This window comes from Symphodus melops, assembly GCF_947650265.1.
Source record: "Symphodus melops genome assembly, chromosome: 1".
NCBI classification, from domain to species: domain Eukaryota; kingdom Metazoa; phylum Chordata; class Actinopteri; order Labriformes; family Labridae; genus Symphodus; species Symphodus melops.
This window is the reverse complement of record NC_136691.1, coordinates 9,299,608-9,318,181: the sequence shown is the minus strand read 5'-3', so window position 1 is coordinate 9,318,181 and position 18,574 is coordinate 9,299,608. Positions and strand designations below refer to the sequence as shown.

Genomic DNA, 18,574 nt, shown 5'->3' with positions numbered 1-18,574 from the left:
TCTCAATCTTTGAGCGAAACCCCTCAACTTGACTCACTGATTGTAACGAAGTATGAACGTGTCAGCCCCCTGCTGTGTCTGGGCGAGCTCTGGCTCCGTGCCCAAACCAGACATCAACCCTCAGGGCCGCATTCTTCAACTCAGCCTGTCTGAAAAACACCACACTTCCCACCATTCCACTCGTGCTGTTTTTCAGAAATATGCAGTCAGTGTATCAACTGCAGGTCTTGTGGGAATGTCAACGTTTTCACACAGTTGCAATTTATCTCTCTGCATATTTGCTGGTTGTAGCTGTAGCTGATAGTGACATTTGTATTTGTGCCACAAAGTTTAGAAAAGGAGTCTCCATCTGTAAATATGAGTTTTCATGTGTGTGTGTTTGCATGCTATTAATGTGCCTTTACTCTGCTGTTTTATCGAGCAGGGGCCATGACACATCCATTAAAGGCTTTCACTTTAATGAGAACCTCCTTCCCCCATCTAACTCCACTCCTCCCCTCCTCTTCGAGATGACATCAGCATTACTGCTGAAAGGCCTGCCATGCTGAAGGTCATTGACAAACTCATCCATCTAACATAGACTGTAATGTAACATTAATGATGTTTTTTCTGTATAGCAGGATGTGTTTGATTTACCCCCCTGTAATTTAACAACAAAAGCAACCTGTTTTTACATGCCTCACGCATCTTAACTAATTTGATATATTTTTGGGTCATAAGAAATTTCATTAACAAGGATTTGGAGATTTGGTTGAAATCATCAGCATTGTCGATGCCGTCATCGTTGCTACAATCATCGACCGACTGAGGAGTCCATTTGAAAGTATTATTCTGTCCTTCACATTGACAGTTTATTAACTCTATGACTGAATCTACTCCTCCCTGGTCCAGTCTTACTTTAACTCTCTGTGGAAGATTCCACTGACCTTTTAGTGGTTTGGTTGGTACAAACCAGTAAAGAGCTGAAGATAATGTTTATGATCCCACTGAAGTTTCTCGACATAATATATGATTCTGGTCCTCATATATTAGTATCAATTTATAAGAATCCACCTATACAGAAGCTTTATTATTTCAACATAATGGTACAATAATTTAAGCTTAAAATAGGTTTAACTTAAACTTAAAATATTCTATTAAATGTCTTTTGGACAAAAAAAAAAGAAAAAGTTCTAAATGGCATACCCAACGTGCATGGCAAACGTAAATAAGGCTGTCATTTTTATAAGTTAACAATATCTTATACATTTGGTAAGTGTGTAAGCAGTTGCTGTTAATTTACGGCCAATTTTCAACACTAAAATACTGTTTTCATCTAAAACAGTTATGAACTGTTGTTAGCCCTAATACAGCAATACAAATCATTAAATTAACTAAATGACAAGTTTGCTCACCTTATTATAATAATGTAATGATCATATGGGATTTAAAAATATCACATACATAAATACATACAATAAAAACACTAAGACTTAAATTGTTAAATACAGCCTAAGCTTGGATCAATGAATTATTATAAGTTAATAAAATGTATGTGCTCAAGTGAAGCCTATTGTAACAGTCCACCCTATGTGTTTAATGTACGTAGTTTGACAGTTTGACATGATGAGTGAGTCAGGTAAATTACTCTTTCATTTATTTACCAGATTGAACAAGGAGTGAAAACTTAAAGACTAAAGGAAATGCACAGATTACTGTCATACCAAAGGTCTATATAAAGAAATACAAAAAATTAACCAAAAAAGTCATAGCTCACTATTATTGTGTTCGGTTATTTTCAAGCCCTTGAACAAGGCACCGAACCCAAAAGTGCTCTGGTGTATTCCCTGTATAACAACACAGTCCCATTCTGACATCTCTCCATTAATGCATGTCCACAGATCTTGTTTTTGCATGTGTATGCTTCAGGCATGTGAGTGAGAAGCATGTCTCTACAATAACAGAGTACAAACCCAAATTTTCTTCAGGGAAAAATAAACAACTTCAAAATCAATGTGGCTAATGTTATGCCACATGCTAATGATATGCTACATGCTATGCTATTTCCGAAGCATAAAATAAAACATAACAATCAGGGTAACACTAAGCAACGTGCTGTGCTACATTAGAAGCTCAGAAGAAATTCAGGACACATAATTGCAAGGCTAATGCTAATGCTAATATATATAGTCACTTCAGTACATACTGGTACTTTCAAGAAATACTTTAACTGCATGCTAACCACATTACAATGGCACATGGTAAAGAAAGTTACAGCCTCAAATTCTACTTTGATTTGAGTTGGACTTGAGACTTGAATTTTTGACAATTTGAGAGGCATGTGTTACTTTGTGTGAATAACTTCTGATCAATCTTAAGAATAATTCATTGACAAATGACTTCAAACATTGTATTTTCAACCAAAAGAAAACACACATTGACTATTTTTACATTAAAACATTTTATTTATTATTACACATCAAATATTTCCTGTTAGTCACCTGCTGCTCTCCAGACTTGAGTGCAAGACTATCTCAACCAGGAAAGTGGAAGGACTAGAAGCTGTTTAGGCTGTTAAGATTAAAAATGTTATTTAAAAGGCTGCTTAAGTATTTACTTAACTGCAATGTATTTTTACATGATTTTAGCCCTATTGCAGATAGTATGAGTTGTTAGTCGAACAGGTAATACTCACCTGAGAGTGAATTTATTTCTAACTCTTTCTGGTACGTTCAAGCTCCTATAAAACTAGGCTTGAGAGCCTCTTGGGTAGTTGGAGTGTGTTGGTGAGTTTCAACAGATTATTGAGGAGTGTACAGGGCTGCTACGGGTATTGTTTAGAGCTCAGTCTCTTCGTTTGTTTGGAAAAGTTGAAGGAACAAAGGAGGTCCTGTGAATACCATAAAATCGATCTGATCTGTTGCTACTATGAGTTGGATTTTGAACTGCTGCCCTGGCACTTTCCTGACAGGGTATTTTGGCATCAGTAATCTCCAGACTTTGTTGAAAATGTACAGGATTAAACTTGAAATATTTTAACCAGAAGTGTAGGAGTACTAAAATATTCAACTCAAGTAAAAGTACTGTTAATTTAATATTTAGTTAAATACGAAGCCTAACCAGTTTAAAAGTAAAACTAAAAAGTAGCTCACTCAAAAATTTAAATATAGACATTAAAAAAGATTTCCCCCCTTTTTTTTAAACCAACAGTATGTTTTATGATGGATAATTTAATAATCAAGGCTTATAATGTTAATATGATGTTAATGTGTTTTATTTAATTCAAGAAAATACTGATGGGGTATTTGTAAATAATTTGAGGTAAATTCTATGGATAATGTCCCGCTGCGATCTCACATTAGCTTACTCTTACCACTTGCTGCCGAAAAAGTACTCGGGGTCAGGAGGAAAAAACTCCAGGTGAAGTCTGACTGAAAAATGTGGCCCTTTACATTTGAACTTTAAGTTCCTCAAACAAATATCAGGAGTTGTTCAGGCGTTTCCTGCAAGTGTGAAACCCCTGGGTCATCTTGTTTATTGCTGTCTGTAAGTAACATCCTAACAATAATTATGCTGTATTTAATTTCACTGTATTAGACTGTTAGATCATTTAGAATTACTGTTTAATGCTATCATCTTTGCTGCCAGTAGAAAGTTCTTTACAATATTCATACTTTAAAATTACAGTTGTTGGTGTCTCTGCTGCCAGATCTTTTATGTTATTTTACAGGACAATTGTTTACAGTGGTTTCTTGACGCAGGTAGTGGAATGTAAAAAAATGAAAAGAGTAAGACATTTCCAATACCAGGAACCCCTTATGCTGAGATTATTTCTGAGGTAAAAAATGAAGACCAGGTTACTTTTAATCATAATAACTTTATTTATATAGCACCTTTGAAACAACTGTTTACAAAGTGCTTTATAGATAAAAACAAATACATCATCATTTAGAGAAAGAAGGAGCAGAGGTAACTGACCAAACAGGGAGTATGAAAATTTTTTATATAAAAGCAGATAACAGAGATACAAGATATACAACAGGCAGGTATGAATACATTGATGGAAAATTAGTTGTTGACATATACACACGACCAGGGGCTGGCTTGATATAATGTGCAGATGGCTATAAAATTGAATAAATGCTGAAACTCTGACTCAGGAATACAGTTTCAGATAGACCTAAACAATTTCAAAATAAAGATTTCCTTAACAGAATGTTATAAAATGTATTTTACCCTCAGGTGGGTAAATAAACACACAGCTCTACTCGTCTATGTGTTTGTTTCTCTCTTTAAAGTGTTTGTTGTGTTTTGTTTTAGCTGCAGGGACCCTCAGTCAGGACCTGCATGAACTTGGCTTTCAATGCTCAGGCTGTAATTTGTGCATTTTGAAATTCCAAACAAAATGGCACGTATAGCTCTATGTTCAATTAACATTCAAACATGAAATCCCTTAGTTATATACAAGACACCAAGGAAATGTGTCACACATAATAAAGGAAGTGTCATTTTATGTGATTGATAGATAGATAGATAGATAGATAGATAGATAGATAGATAGATAGATAGATAGATAGATAGATAGATAGATATGAAATACAGATAGATATGAAATATATCATAACAAGGTAATTTATTATAATGTAGTTTGCTTTTATGCTAAATTAGCAAAAGCTTAGTTAAACAATGTAAGACAGAATGAACAAAAGTCGAACTGTATGGTAATAGTAATTTACAGGAGTTTTTGTGGGTGGAGGAACTCTAACCTGCTTTCTGTATCTATGCACTCACTGCACAAAATCCAATTTTTCCCCCCTATAGTCTTTAAAAATGTTTGGCCCCATTGACTAAACTGAATTGCCCCCAAACGTGTAGGTTTTTACCAGCCCTTATTTAATTTACCAATCACAAAAAAGACACGCAGCTATAACGAGCTATTGTTCAAATGTATTTATTAAACGAGCTTCTTTTTCTGTCACCTCTCCTCCTCTTCATCACCACCGTCTCTGTCTGATGCTGCAAGGCGTGCCGCATGTGATACTGAAGGGAGGAGGAGGAGGAGGTGGGTGTCCTAAAAGAGTTCGCTGGTCCTCTCACTTCATCACTCCACATCCAGGCCACCCCGGGGCGGAGCTGCACTGCACGAGCTCGTCATTTGGACACTGTTGGACTCTCGCTTGTTTGTTGTCGTCTTATCTTGACGCGGAGATTATTTCTCGTGATTATTGTTTTTTTTTTTGAAGACGACAACAGTTCGCGTCGTTGAGATTGTTCAACATGGGAGCAGCAGACAGTTCAGTGCAGCGGGACGGGAAGAGCCAGGAGGATGCCTCAGCTTCAGCCTCCGCCGGGGAGCTGAGCGCGGAGGTGAACGTGCTCCAGGAGGCGAGCAGCGTCCTCGACAGCAAGGTACGCAGACGGTCACAGTCCACACCACACATACTCTAACATGTTTTCCCTGCTTCCTCTTTCAGTTCTTTCCATACTCTCTACCTATGTGTGTTTACAAACCCACCTGTCGTCACCCCCCCCCCCCCCCTTTCTCCCCACCACCCCTCCCTCTAAATATTCAGCGTGTCACTTTGTGCATCGGTTACGTGCTGCAGCGCACGCGCTCAATGTGCGCCTGACGCTGTTATTTTTGCTGAGTAATGAGTCGAGTTGTCTGCAGTCCCGCAGTAATAAAATGGCAAGTCGGTCCAGATTAAGATCCAGACCAACAGGGCAACCTGAACTCAGGGTCCCGCTAAACAGAAAAACACATCTTTCTTCTGACATCTTTGGCCCTTTTGTTTGAACCACATGAAAGCAGTTACAGATGATTGAATTACATTTTAACACATAGATGACATGTTGACTTCTGATTGCACCATTAGTCATGGATTTTTTTTACAGTTTCTTTTCAAAAGAATCAAGATGTAGCAAAGAAATTCCTTACCAAATAAAGGTTTGCACATCTGGCTCGCATGCATTCAAAATCCAAACTGTACATTAAAAAGTGTGTTTAAATTCACCTAAAGAATAAAAATTCAACAGCAAAAAGAACAGGTAAAACAACAACCCATACAAAAAGAAAGAATACAGTAATATCCAATTTGAGCAATATTTGAAAGTAGACATGACATTGAGAAATATTTGATCATGTCTTTTTATAATGAAAAATGTCAATATGAAACAATCAAAGTCACTGTCGTCTTATTAGATCCCCATACATATTAAAATCTTACCACAATGTTTAATTTTTTTAAACGTTGTTTTCCATATATCATTACATTGATTTCTGATCTTAATCAGACAAAACTGTCAGTATAATTTGGATTTTTTAAATGTTAATCCCTGCTAATGTGTTTACATTTTGACCTCATTACTCTGCATTACTGCATAGTTTGATTAACCATAAATAACTAAAAGATTTAAAACATCTTCAGGCATTAGAAACGTTACCTCAGTTTGTGCAGGGACTTTTTCAGCCTCCATGTTTACCAGACAGCTCACAGCCTCTTTACCAGCTGAAGTGAGGGCACTGAGAGCAGTAACACTTTACGTGTTAACTATAAAAAAGTTTATTTTGTTCTTCATTACCTCAAAGTTCTGTTCCTTTAAATGTTATCAAAAACAACAACATTTAAACCATTGTTTTTGCTCAGTTTGTTGTGTGCCAGCTGTCACCCTCTGAGCCTTCTTGCACACTCTGCACTCTTACCTCGGTGTAAATTGCGCAGCTTCGTGTGAATGAATATTTGAAACGCACTCACTAATGACTATGTACGTTTCGCCACCTGCTCTATTCACGCCTCATATAACCTATTGGATTTATTGACTTTCTTTAGGCTGGAGGTCGACAGGTCACAGTTTGTGGCCCATCTCTTCCTGAAAGGTCAGAATAAAGGTCAAATGACACTGAGGCAGACTTTTAGTGAGACAGAGAGCACAAAGGGTGAAACATTTGGTCAAAGTTTTCGTCTCCGCTTCATAAGTATTGTTGTGTTTTTATAGGCTGATGTGTTTGTGTAGTTGTTCTCCATGTGTGGCGACATCATGTGTTGTTAAGCCCTGAGCTTGTTATCACAGGCATCAATTCAAAACAGTGGCAGTGTTTCTGCATTTACAGTGATTTGATTTAGAAATCAAATCTTTCTGAGCTGCTTTTTTTTTATACCTATTATGATGTCTGTGGAACTTTTGTACCCAAGACATTTCTTGTGTGCAAAAGATGAATCCATTTTCTTATCTCTGAGAAGTCATTTCTGTGTTTTTGTAATGTTATTATTATTGTTTGTTGATAGTGTTATTCAATCACTGTACTGCCACCAGCTTTACTACCAGCCACAGTAGTATTTGTCTATTGTCATTCGCTTATTGGAGTTCACTTTCATAACAAATCAATACAAAACAGAGAATACAGAGGTGTTATTAATATCAGAAACACTGACATGAGCTCTCAGATTTAGGACATAAAATGGATTACTGTCAATATTATGATATTGAAAGCTTCATACCATTTGATCTTTCCTCTAACTGAATTTGGTTTAGTAAGAGGATGTTTTGTGTTGGGTTTTTTATTCTTTCTATTGGTATGATTATCTGCAGCTCAGCCTCCAAACTTATGTAACAGTTTCTCGAACATCGTTTTCGGAGGCCCAAAATATTGGAAACATTTAGTAACAATCCTCGATGATTTTAGTAAACTTTGAGGCATGTGACCTCACAGCATTTCCTGGAATATCTCAGAGAAACCGAGGTAAAAACTTCCTGCTCGACACGCAGTAAATATCCTCCTCACTTCACAGAGGAATCATAACAACGTGTCTCCACCCACACTGACCTGCATTCCTCCAGCAACATTCAAGTGATCTGAAAAAAATAAATCACATAAAAACCACAATGAAATTGGAGTTTAGATGGATGATAAAGAGGTGAAGAAATCTCCTGAGGGTTAAAATGCAAAGAAAGTAGCAGGTGAACTAAGTAAACTCATTCAATTCCTAAACGAGTGTTTTATTGAAGGTTACTATTGAACTGTTAGATTGTGTTCATGCACATACTTCCTCAACCTCTGTGTGAGTTCCTGTTTGTGTCCATACTTTATTTTTACAGTAATATCCAAAATATCACCCAGTGTGTAGGTGAAACTCTAAAATATATTTTTTATATAATAAATAAATAGTTTTTCAGCTTTAATCATCAGTTTACTAGATGTAGGTGTATCAAAGTTTAACACAGATTTCACAATGGTTTGCATTTGTAGCCAAAACGTTGATAAGGGAAGTAACCTGTAAAGTATAAATTGAGACGTTACATGCGGCAGCATGTGTCTTCAGTTTTAGCTAAATTTGGTGTCTGAAGTTTGCCAAAGTCTGAATTCATAATTTCTATGTCAAAAAAAGATCCACATAAACATATACGCAAACCATTAGAGAAAAAGAGGCTTAACAACAACCCTAAAAGCTAATTAAGATTAGCTTTCCTTTAAAAAAAAAAAAAAAAAAATCATCCCCGAAGTATAGAGCTAAAATTCATGATTTGAACATGGGTGATGAATGTTTTGTGTTGAGGCTGAGCAAGCAGAAGTGTCATGAAAATGTTTTTATAAAATCCCATAAAATGAAAAGAGATGTTAAAGGTTTGTTTCCGTGACTTATTTGACAGAACCTGGCACTTAAAAGGAAACCTGCAGTCATGTGCCTTTGGATCAAGCTTTGAAGTTAATTCTGGTATTTAAAAGTCATTTTTCTTGACTAAATTAAAACAATTTTAACTCCTCGTACACCTTTTCACCATGACTCGTGGCCTGTCAGAGTGCTAGCATGTTAGCTTTGCATACATGAACATTTATTGAAATGATAAAAAGGAATGAAAGATGGTGGCGCACAAAGATCATAGACACAGGGGCTTAGTGCTGTTAACCTCCTCTAAAGAAAAAAAGCTTTGATCTCTGTCTTATTTTGTTAATAATATGCTGTTAGCCAAAGCATGCCACAAAGCAAAATTTAATTTTGTACTTACAATATCAACTTATTGTCTTACATCTTATGTTTAATGATACCGATCATCTCTTAATGTCATTAAAAAAACAGAGCAGCAGAATCACATGAACAAAGATCTGCTTTTGTTTTTCACTCGTAAATATACAGAATACAAAGCACTCTGCTGGCCTTTTCAATAGAAGTGTAGCACTCAGATCTTTTATTTAAGAACAATGTCTTCTTCTGATCTTCTGTGAACATTTGCAAACTGTTTACTTAAACATTCAGCTGGGGGCTGAACTGCACTGTAAGTGTGTGCATGTCTGAGTAAGTGTGCAATACGTTTACGTGCCATGCCTCTAGTGTTTCTGCCATGACATAAAGCACTTTATAATCCCTCAGAATTCATTTTACTTTCTCCTTTTCTTGCACGTGAGACAGAACGTAACTGATAGTATCTGTTGGCTCACAGTATGCAATCACATCAGCCTCACGTGAACGGTGAAAAACACATCACAAAAAGCCCCTTAAACATCAGACCTGCATCACATGTCAGGTCTTCCCATCACAACATCAGCGGCAGGTGACTCCAATGATCCCACATTGTGTTATGCAATGTAATGTGCACTGATTAAGGCGGTTACGTTCCTGTATAATGAGCTGCAGCTGATCAGAAGCTGCTGTGGCTCTGTTTATCCTGTTAGCAGATAGAGAGAGAGAGAGAGCGAGTTAGGGTGGAGGGGGAGGCGGAAGGGGGTCAAACAGAGGATCCATTGAGGATGTGACAGGATGGGGACAAGCCAGGGGCCCCTGTGTGCACCGGCCCACAACAAGGGGAAGGAACCGACATGAGGAGGGGTTGGAGCAGCATATTGGGTGGGCACGGGAAGAGGGGACGGGTGTGGAGCCCAGAGAGAGCAAAAAAAAAAGTTTCAGAAAAAGAGAGAGTCGCCAGAGTGACAAAGGAAGAAGAATAAGCAGATTGTTCTCACATTTGACTGATTTTAAAAAACACCCATGACAGAGAAAGAGTGTGTCATTATGTTTCTTTTTTAGAGAAACTCCTTTTCCAGAAGTACACAACCCAAATGCAGCATCTGTTTATGTGTTATATAAAAGAACATTGCACATACTGTAGAGAGAAACTGAGCTGCTTTAGATCTTTTCTGATGTATAAAACTCAATGTTCAGAGATTTCCTAATTTGACCAGTACAATGACAATAAACCATTTCTATGGAAGAAGATAGACCTGTACACTTACTGAAACACTGCAAAAAGTTAAAATTCATCATGTTTCAACCAGAGGTCATCTTCAGTTGATAATTTTTTTAACAAAGGAGGAGGGCCACACCCATAAATGGTATACATTTCAACACCAAAACCACATTTCTATCACATGCATTTAAAACAAATAAGGGATTCAAAAATCAGCTAAAAGTCAGCTAGAGGATGTCATACACTCACAGACATGAGAAATGTGTTTAAAGACAGAAATTCAATTTAAGTGTGAGGGTCTCAACCCCAACTGTGAAATCTGAGATTAAACTTTTACTGAAAGATTTGTTTATTAAAAGTGATAATAAATGTTTTCTATCCATTGATGGAAAAAGTTTAAAAAAAAACAAAAACAAAAAAAAACCTGCTGCTGAACCAAACTGTAAAACATGCTTAATACTAAATAGTAAAAAAACAAATAAAGAACTGTCTGTGAACTGTAGAAAACCAGAATATTGAGCTGTTCACAGTGATTTATTTTTTCTGCAGAAAAGAAAATCAAATTACAAATTCAATTTTCCTCTTTTTTTGTTGTGGAGAAACAGGAAGTGGCTTTTTGCTAATTAATCTGTCCCTTGGCCAGCTTCATCTCTCAGATTCGCCGCCAGCTATCCATTACTGTGCAAAACAAGCGTGTGTGTGTGTGTGTTTGAGGATGTGAAAAACCAGACTTCTTTTGTTCCTCTCTGCCTCTAAAAAATCAGACTACACGAGACTCAATTTCATTAAAGTCTGTGTGTTCTCAGCTCTTTTTCCCAGCTATGTTATTTACACAGGACTTCCACCGCAAAGGTATTTAATTGACCCACGGAAATACTCCAACTAACTCACAAATTGGAGGACATTGAACACATATGAAAGCTTTGACTCACAATGTCGTTAGCTTAATCAGTATTACATAAGTTAGCTGAGGTTTTGCTGAGAAACCTGAACTCAGCCGTACAAATGTACCAGAGAAAATTCTGTTTAAATCCCATTAGTTTCAACCTTAAAAAAGAAAAATTGAATTGGGTTTATTCTTCACATGACTCTGCAGCATATGTATTTCTGTTGTGTCTATAAATAACCCTATTTCAACCTAATTACCGTGATATAGGGCGGTCTGTCTCAATCCGTCACATTAGCATCATAAATCGGAGGGGTCATGAGTAAGTACAGGAAGACGGGAAGATTAAATGTCTCTGTGACACAGATGGGTTTTTTGTTTCTTTTTTAAACATATTTTTGGGGCTTTTTATTCCTTTATTGCAGGGATAGGACAGTGGCTAGAATCCGAGTGGGTAACAACACGCATGTAAGAGTTTACAGGTCAGATTCAAACCTGGGCCATCTGTACTTAAGGATTAAGGTTGCTGTACATGGGGAACACACTAACCACAAGCCTACCAGTGGCCCAACACATACAATTTTTATTTTGTTTTATACAATTCAATGGCTGACTCGACCACTACCCACAGACCTCTGCAAACTCTTAAAGCAGGTTGCAGGCAAACCTCCTGTGTTCAGAATTAAAGCCAGTGGGGAAGGGTAAAGGTTCCTTTGTTATCCACTTGATGCTGCCTCCAAAACCAGAAAATCCTCATTAGGCCTCATATTAAAGGGCCAAATTCAACAGCAGAAATTAACACGCTTGTAGCCTGCTCGAAGACATGGTTTTGGTCCCTAAAACTCATTTCTAACTTTTTGACAAATATTTGTGTGTTTGTTGTGGCAATGCCCACCAATAAGGATTCATTTGGGATTGGATGAAAAGAAATGAACTGAATTCTTTTTCATTGAGTTAAGGAGTTAAAAGTTAGATTGACTTTATAATTGCACAAATAAAACAAAACCCATGACTATGTAGAATCAGTGTTTCTCATGATCAGTAGTGCTGATCGAGGACAGTGTGGGGGAAGGATATTTGAGGTCTGGCCAGCAGGGCCCGGCCTTTCCACGGCCCCACAGGGACTGTTTCAGCTACTCTGTCCAGATCAATCATTATGATTAGAAGGCGGCCTCATCAGTGTCCTTGTTTTACTGCTGTTCTTTATTGCCTCTCCAGTTTAGGATGCTGAAGGCAGAAGAGAAAACTGGAAGGTCCCTAAAATCAAACTGATAGTAGCCTCAAGTCAAAGGATATATTATATTTTACATCCTTATGATTAAATGATAATACATTTCCTATAGATTGTGATGCAGCTATTAACCCCATTATAAGAACCTGAAAGTTGAAAATGAATAGTTTTAGATGTGAGCTACTCCTATCTAATTTTCAAAAACAATTTTTGTTTGTTTTAAGGACATGAAAAGCCAATTCATGTGATATCTAAAAGTTAGGTCAATGTGTAAAGTATAACTGTGAACAAAAGGCTTCAGAGTGCTCGGAATACTTAGTTTCCATCATTTTCTTCGTTTGGCATCAAGCTAATATTCCAAGCTATAAGCTAGTCAGTATCATGGGTAAACACATGTTCACAACTCTCTTCACACTTCATTGGAAGTACTGTCAGGTCTTTCATTTGAGTTTTATATAATATGAAATATTTTTATACCCAGGTCTGCCACAAGTAAATGAGAGAGAGTGGACAAGATGTTTATTTCCATGTCAATATATCTTACTTTTTTAGACATTCATTTACATCACATACAAAGAGCTTCTTGATTTCTCCAAGTTAAGAAATTAAGAATTCTCCCTCTGTTCAAGTCTGCGCTGGCTCCCCACTGCAACACTGTGCTCAAAATAACCTCTCTTACCTCCCTTACGTCATCCGCTTCTGTGGACCTGCTCACTCACCCTTCTTCTACTCTCTTCTCTCTCTCTCTCTCTCTCTCTCTCTCTCTCGCTCGCTCTCTCTCGCTCGCTCTCTCTCTCTCTCTCTCTCTCTCTCTCTCTCTCTCGCTCTCGCTCTCTCTCTCTCTCTCTCCACTCTCCCTCTTCTGTTTTAACACCATGATTCATCCTTTTATCTCTTCAAATACATGTAAGCTGCTCCTCTGCATTCTGTGTAGTCTGAAGTGGAAAGGCACACATAGTTTTAACACATTTTTGTTGGACACTACATCTTACATCTGCTGAAACCAAACAGCTTTTTCACGATACCAACATATCAGGTAGCTATAGGTTTGAAGCTTAACCAAAAAGATGTGCTTTCAAATTGACTTTTAATGTTAATATATTACACAAAACAGCAACAAAAATCATACATATGTTGTCTTCGCTCACCAGAATATATAGTGTCACTGTCACCCTGACCTAATGAAGTTGCTCTCACCTTAATTTGGGAAAGTGTCTATAGTCTATAAACTATCAAACAAGCCACCTATCATGTGGATTCTCAAATGTCAGCTAAAGAGCCTTCTTACTTTATTTGTGCAGTTATTAAGTTTTGTTTAGGGCTATAAGAGGAATAACTTAAAGAATAACCTTTGGTACTCTTCATACTATTTTCTCATCGCTCTGTTATGGACTCATTCACCTCTCTTCATTTCTAACCCTCCTCCCTCTCTCTCTCGCGTTTTTTTGCACATCCATTTTTCATCAGCTCTGGTCCTGATGCAGCACTAACAGCGTCACAGTGGTAGGTGTGTGCAGTCTTTAGTTGTGTGTGTGTGTGTGTGTGTGTGTGTGTGTGTGTGTGTGTGTGTGTGTGTGTGTGTGTGTGTGTGTGTGTGTGTGTGTGTGTGTGTGTGTGTGTGTGTGTGTGTGACTTTAGTGCTGGTGGGAGTCGGATCATTTGAAGGACAAACGGTGAATCATAGCTTCGGAGCAGCTGCTCCTTGGTTAGCATACTCTTGTAGGACAGTGTAGCCGCCCTAATCTCTACAGCTGGATCGTCTGAGATTTACTTTATTGACCAAACACACGACTCGTATATCACAAGCCCCGTTCCATAACAGTAAAAACCCATTGACCTGAAAAACAGAGCACTTTTGGAAAGCACTTTGTATGGACTATATGGTTTAGGTGGAATTTTAAAGAATTGTTCCATTTAATGTTGTTTTATTTATCTGCACTTCGGTTCCTTTTTCTTCTACTTTTATCTGAGAAGTGTTTCTGTGTTCATTTGTATCAGCAGCACATACAGTAAAAAGTTTAAACTAGCTTCAGTTTAGTATGATAGTCATTGAATGCACTATTTGTAAATGCATCAAACCAGCAACATAACATTATTAATAATAGACCTCTATACATTTCACAGCATTATTACTTTTTTTTTTTTTTTTTTAAAGATTTGTTTTTGGCCTTTTGCCTTTAATGATAGTGAAGGAAGGTGGATGGAGTCGGAAACGGGGAGAGAGAGCGGGGAGAGACTTGCGGGAGATGGGCCACAGGCCGGACGCGAACCCGGGCTGCCCGCGCGAGGAGCAAAGCCTCGCTACATTGGGCGCGCGTGCTGCCGCTGTGCCACCGGCGCCTCAGCATTATTACTTTTTAAATATTTTATACATTGGGCATGATTATTGAAATGCATGGACTTTGTCTCATGGAAAAAACAATTGAGAATTTAAGTTGACTTGTATGATGATGCAAAGCTTTTTCATGGTGTTTATGTTGTGGTATTCCAACTTTTACTTCAACACCACAGACAAAATGATGATGAAGAAAAGAGATTACATTGTGCTTCATCACTAAAAAGCTTTATACTTTACATTCTATGTTGGATAATAAATTTTACAAAAAACAGACACTTTTAATGTGGTATATTTAAATAAAAGTATCTGATGAGGGTTCTCTGAGAACTGAATTTCATTTATTAATCTACAGGGCAAAATGAGGGTTGGATTCACGACCATTCAACACTACTACCATGTTTCTAATGATACACAGCTTCATGCAAATGGGTGAAGTATCCCTTTAAAGGAAACCTTAGGCACATAATACAGAATTAACTCACCAAAGGATATGTCGGGATAGAGCTGATACCTGACAAAAAGATTTCACTATACATAATTGTTGATAATTGTTTGTTTTACTGTTTGTGGAGTTAATCATCATGACTTTTTCTTCCCTGTAAAGCAGAATTCGAAGTTGTTTGGCTTTAACTAGATATGGGACATTTGTAAATCTCTTCAACAAGTTACTCTCTGAAACTTCAAAATTGTTATGTGAAGAGTCATGATTGACTGTAAGAAGTAAAAGTACTTTCACCGCAAACCATGCACTATACCTTACTGTATAACTGTTTACTGTGTCCTGCTCCTAGCCTGTGTAAGTGGTTTCTTATGATGTGGTTTCATCGTTATTAGAAGCACGTACAGTGAGTCAGGTGGTAAATGCCTTTCCGTTTTCAGCGAATAGAAATGCTGTCTTAAAGTGCAAAACAAGTCTGTTTACTACTTTGCTGAAAGAAAAAAAAACTACCTCCAGCTACATGACAGTGTTTACCAGAAAGCCTTGCTGCATGGACTTAAACAAACTCAAGATCATCTGCATTATTTACACAGACATGAAGACACCATGTCTTTGTTCAGACTGCAGGACATTATGTCTGTTATATTGGCTGCAAGTTATCAAATTGCAGCACGAGTTGCAGTGATTTCTGTATTGTGCACACAGGCATCAGCAGCTACCTGTGTGTGTTTCTGAGATGCAGCCTGCAGAAAGACAGGAAGATCCTACATTTCAAAACTATAGAGTCCAGATGTGCAGCAATCCTCCATAAACTCCTACATTGCTTAGAAACGTTAAATCTAAAGTAAGCAGCCAGTCGATATAAACTGACACACATCTATAACAATCCTCGTCCAACCATTTAAAAAAAAAACTGCCTCTGATTTTCATTTTATAGCAATAACTTGTATTATGTGGTTTTCTGACAGCTTTTCTGAAATGAATTGAGATGCAATCTCAATGTGCCAAAACATGTTTGGATTGACGAGCAGCCTGATTTAAAGCCCATGACATGTGCTTGTCTGTAATTAAGCTATTCCCATTTTTAAATTGGATGATTGCATTAGCAGACTAAAAAACTATGGTGTACCTGCTCTGGTAAGCAGGCAAATGAACGTAATGAGACGAGGAGTACGGCACTGGAGAGTTTTTTTTAACCTGGCAAGAAAACAGATTCCTGTTTAAGGCTGATTTATTTCACGTCTTCTTTAACTGCATTAAGAACAAATGGCATAAAAAGGCAAACCTAGTTAGATGAAGCTTTTAGCAGCCAAACAGTCAGCTGTCTGAAATCCAAAGATGTAGCTCGTTCTCTATATTCTTAAATACATTTTGCTTTTGGTGACTTTCCAGTTGTATTTGGTTGGATTTTGGATTTTGTTATCTTTGGAGTATTTATGTTTTTATTGTGAGACAGGACAGTGGACAGAGTAAGAAATTAGAAAAGGAGGGTGGTTCGAACCTGGGCTGCAGTAATCATTAGTTATCATATTTGAATCAGTCAGAATCAATTCTTTCTGCACATAGAACATCTTCATGTTGCAACATTTTTTGGAAAGTATGCAACATAACTGAGATTTCATTATCTGTGCTAATTAACAATAGATTAATATCATGGGATCAGGTCGGTTTTAGCTGAAGTTGTCTCTTTTCTGTATTTTAAGCTTGATTTTATGCACCAGTGTTTATTGGATTTAAGGTTTCAAATTTGACCCTCAGTGTTGTTTTTAAGGCAAACGTTAAGTCAAGCCTTCAGACATTAGTAGAGCAATGGTCTAAGAGTAATTTGAAGCTTTAAGCCATAAGAAAACAGTCTGGTTTAAGTGTCTTACTAATTAAATCCACGTTTGTCCTCTATGCATTTCAGAACCCCCCTCTTCCTAGTCATCTTCTTTTCTCACATTTGACTCTGGAGCTTGGATGCTTATCAGGGTTAGAGATATTTAGAGATTCATGACAGGAGGTTCAGCAAAGGGAATGTATTTGTTATTACAACCCAGTTAGAGAGCCAGGCCCCTGGGGTCAAACGCTGGCCAGTGTGGCCTGATTGTAATCATGTCCTGGGGGGTCTTTTCCTGCGCCCAGGCTGCTGTTGTTGTTTGGCTCAGTTTGCTGTTCAAGTGTAGCAGCCGCACAGATGAAGGGATCGGGGTGATGAAAAACAGACAAATTGTGGGAGGTATAGAGACTTTGGGGTCAAGGGTTAGTGATGCACTGATGTAGGTAGAGGAGGACAACCGAGTTTTAGGTGTTGTCCTTAAATGGCTAGCAACAGGTGTGTGACTCGGCAGCTGCTAACACACAGTTTTATGACTATTGTACTTGTATATGCCTCTCTTGTTTTAGGTCCAATCAAGTGTCTTCATGTTTGATTTCACATCAGGCTGATATCAGATATGTCATAAAGTCATGTAAACGGACTGATATGGATCCAGGGTCTTAAAAGTAGCAGGCAACATAACTGTGATTAAATAAAATGCATTTGCTTGTTTAGCATCTGACAATATAGCCATGTGAAATCAGGCTTAGCAAACCCTCCCCTCCTGCATGATGTCTGTTGGAGAAATATGTTAAAATGACAGATTCCCATGCATTTCCTTTAGAGATCAACTCTGTAGTGGCATTAAAGAGATAACTATTATATCTGTCACAGATGACATGTGTGAACATGAAGATGGAGTGAATACAAAACTGTCAGCCCCTCTGTTTGAACGAAGCAAACAGAGGGGCAAATGTTATCAGTTTTACAGGCTTATCTCAAAGTGTGAACATGGTCATCAGTAATTACTGATCCTTAGCATAATAGCAAACTGATGTTCACATGTAGCTAGAATAATGGCTTCACAAAGCTTCTATAGCTTGACTCTAAACCACTAGACTCTCTAACGGGCCTGTTTAGGTGAATACAAAGACTCATGAGCATGTTCCACAGCTCATTTGATTTTTACTTTTCAGGTGAACTTTTATCATAAACTGCTGAGATCACTGCTCCTGTGCTCACCAGTAAAATACGTTAGCATACTAAAATGTTAAACTTAGATGGTAATCATTGCTAACTTTGCACTTATTTAACATCAGCATGTTTCCGTTCTCCATGTAGGTAGAGCCTAAGTATCTTGCATGTTGTTGTTCACATACAGAGAAAGCACAGCTGTCGCTGTGTAAACGACAGCCAAGTGTGACTTTATTGCTGTTTCTTTCAATTTTCCAGTCTCTTTGTGGCTTCATTTCAGTAATACATTGAGACTTTGTTTGTGACTAAAGCTTGGCTCAAGTCCACATCAAGAGATGAAACTATTGTGGTGGAACAAAGGGAGCTGAAAATGATTTTGATCTTGTGACGACATTATATTTTTATTTTAGTATTCAATCTTTAGTAAATGGAATTTCATCATTTATTTTAGAACAGTTTTTTTTAACTTTCAGACTAAATTCAGAAATCCTCGCTGCTACACTTTTTGATAGAAATCCACACATGAA

General features: G+C 37.6%; 2 protein-coding genes across 2 annotated transcripts in view; one reads left to right on the top strand and one right to left on the bottom strand.

Annotated features, from left to right (window-relative positions):
* Window positions 1–18,574, bottom strand: part of syne1a (spectrin repeat containing, nuclear envelope 1a) — a 286,238-nt gene that overhangs the window by 83,270 nt on the left and 184,394 nt on the right. The window lies entirely within an intron of this gene.
* akap12b (A kinase (PRKA) anchor protein 12b) overlaps window positions 5,032–18,574 on the top strand; it is a 42,661-nt gene continuing 29,118 nt past the window's right edge. The window contains exon 1 of the mRNA XM_079360798.1: window positions 5,032–5,388. Within this exon, the coding sequence (XP_079216924.1) occupies window positions 5,257–5,388 (132 nt within the window). The 5' untranslated portion in view covers window positions 5,032–5,256. The remainder of the gene's footprint in view (window positions 5,389–18,574) is intronic.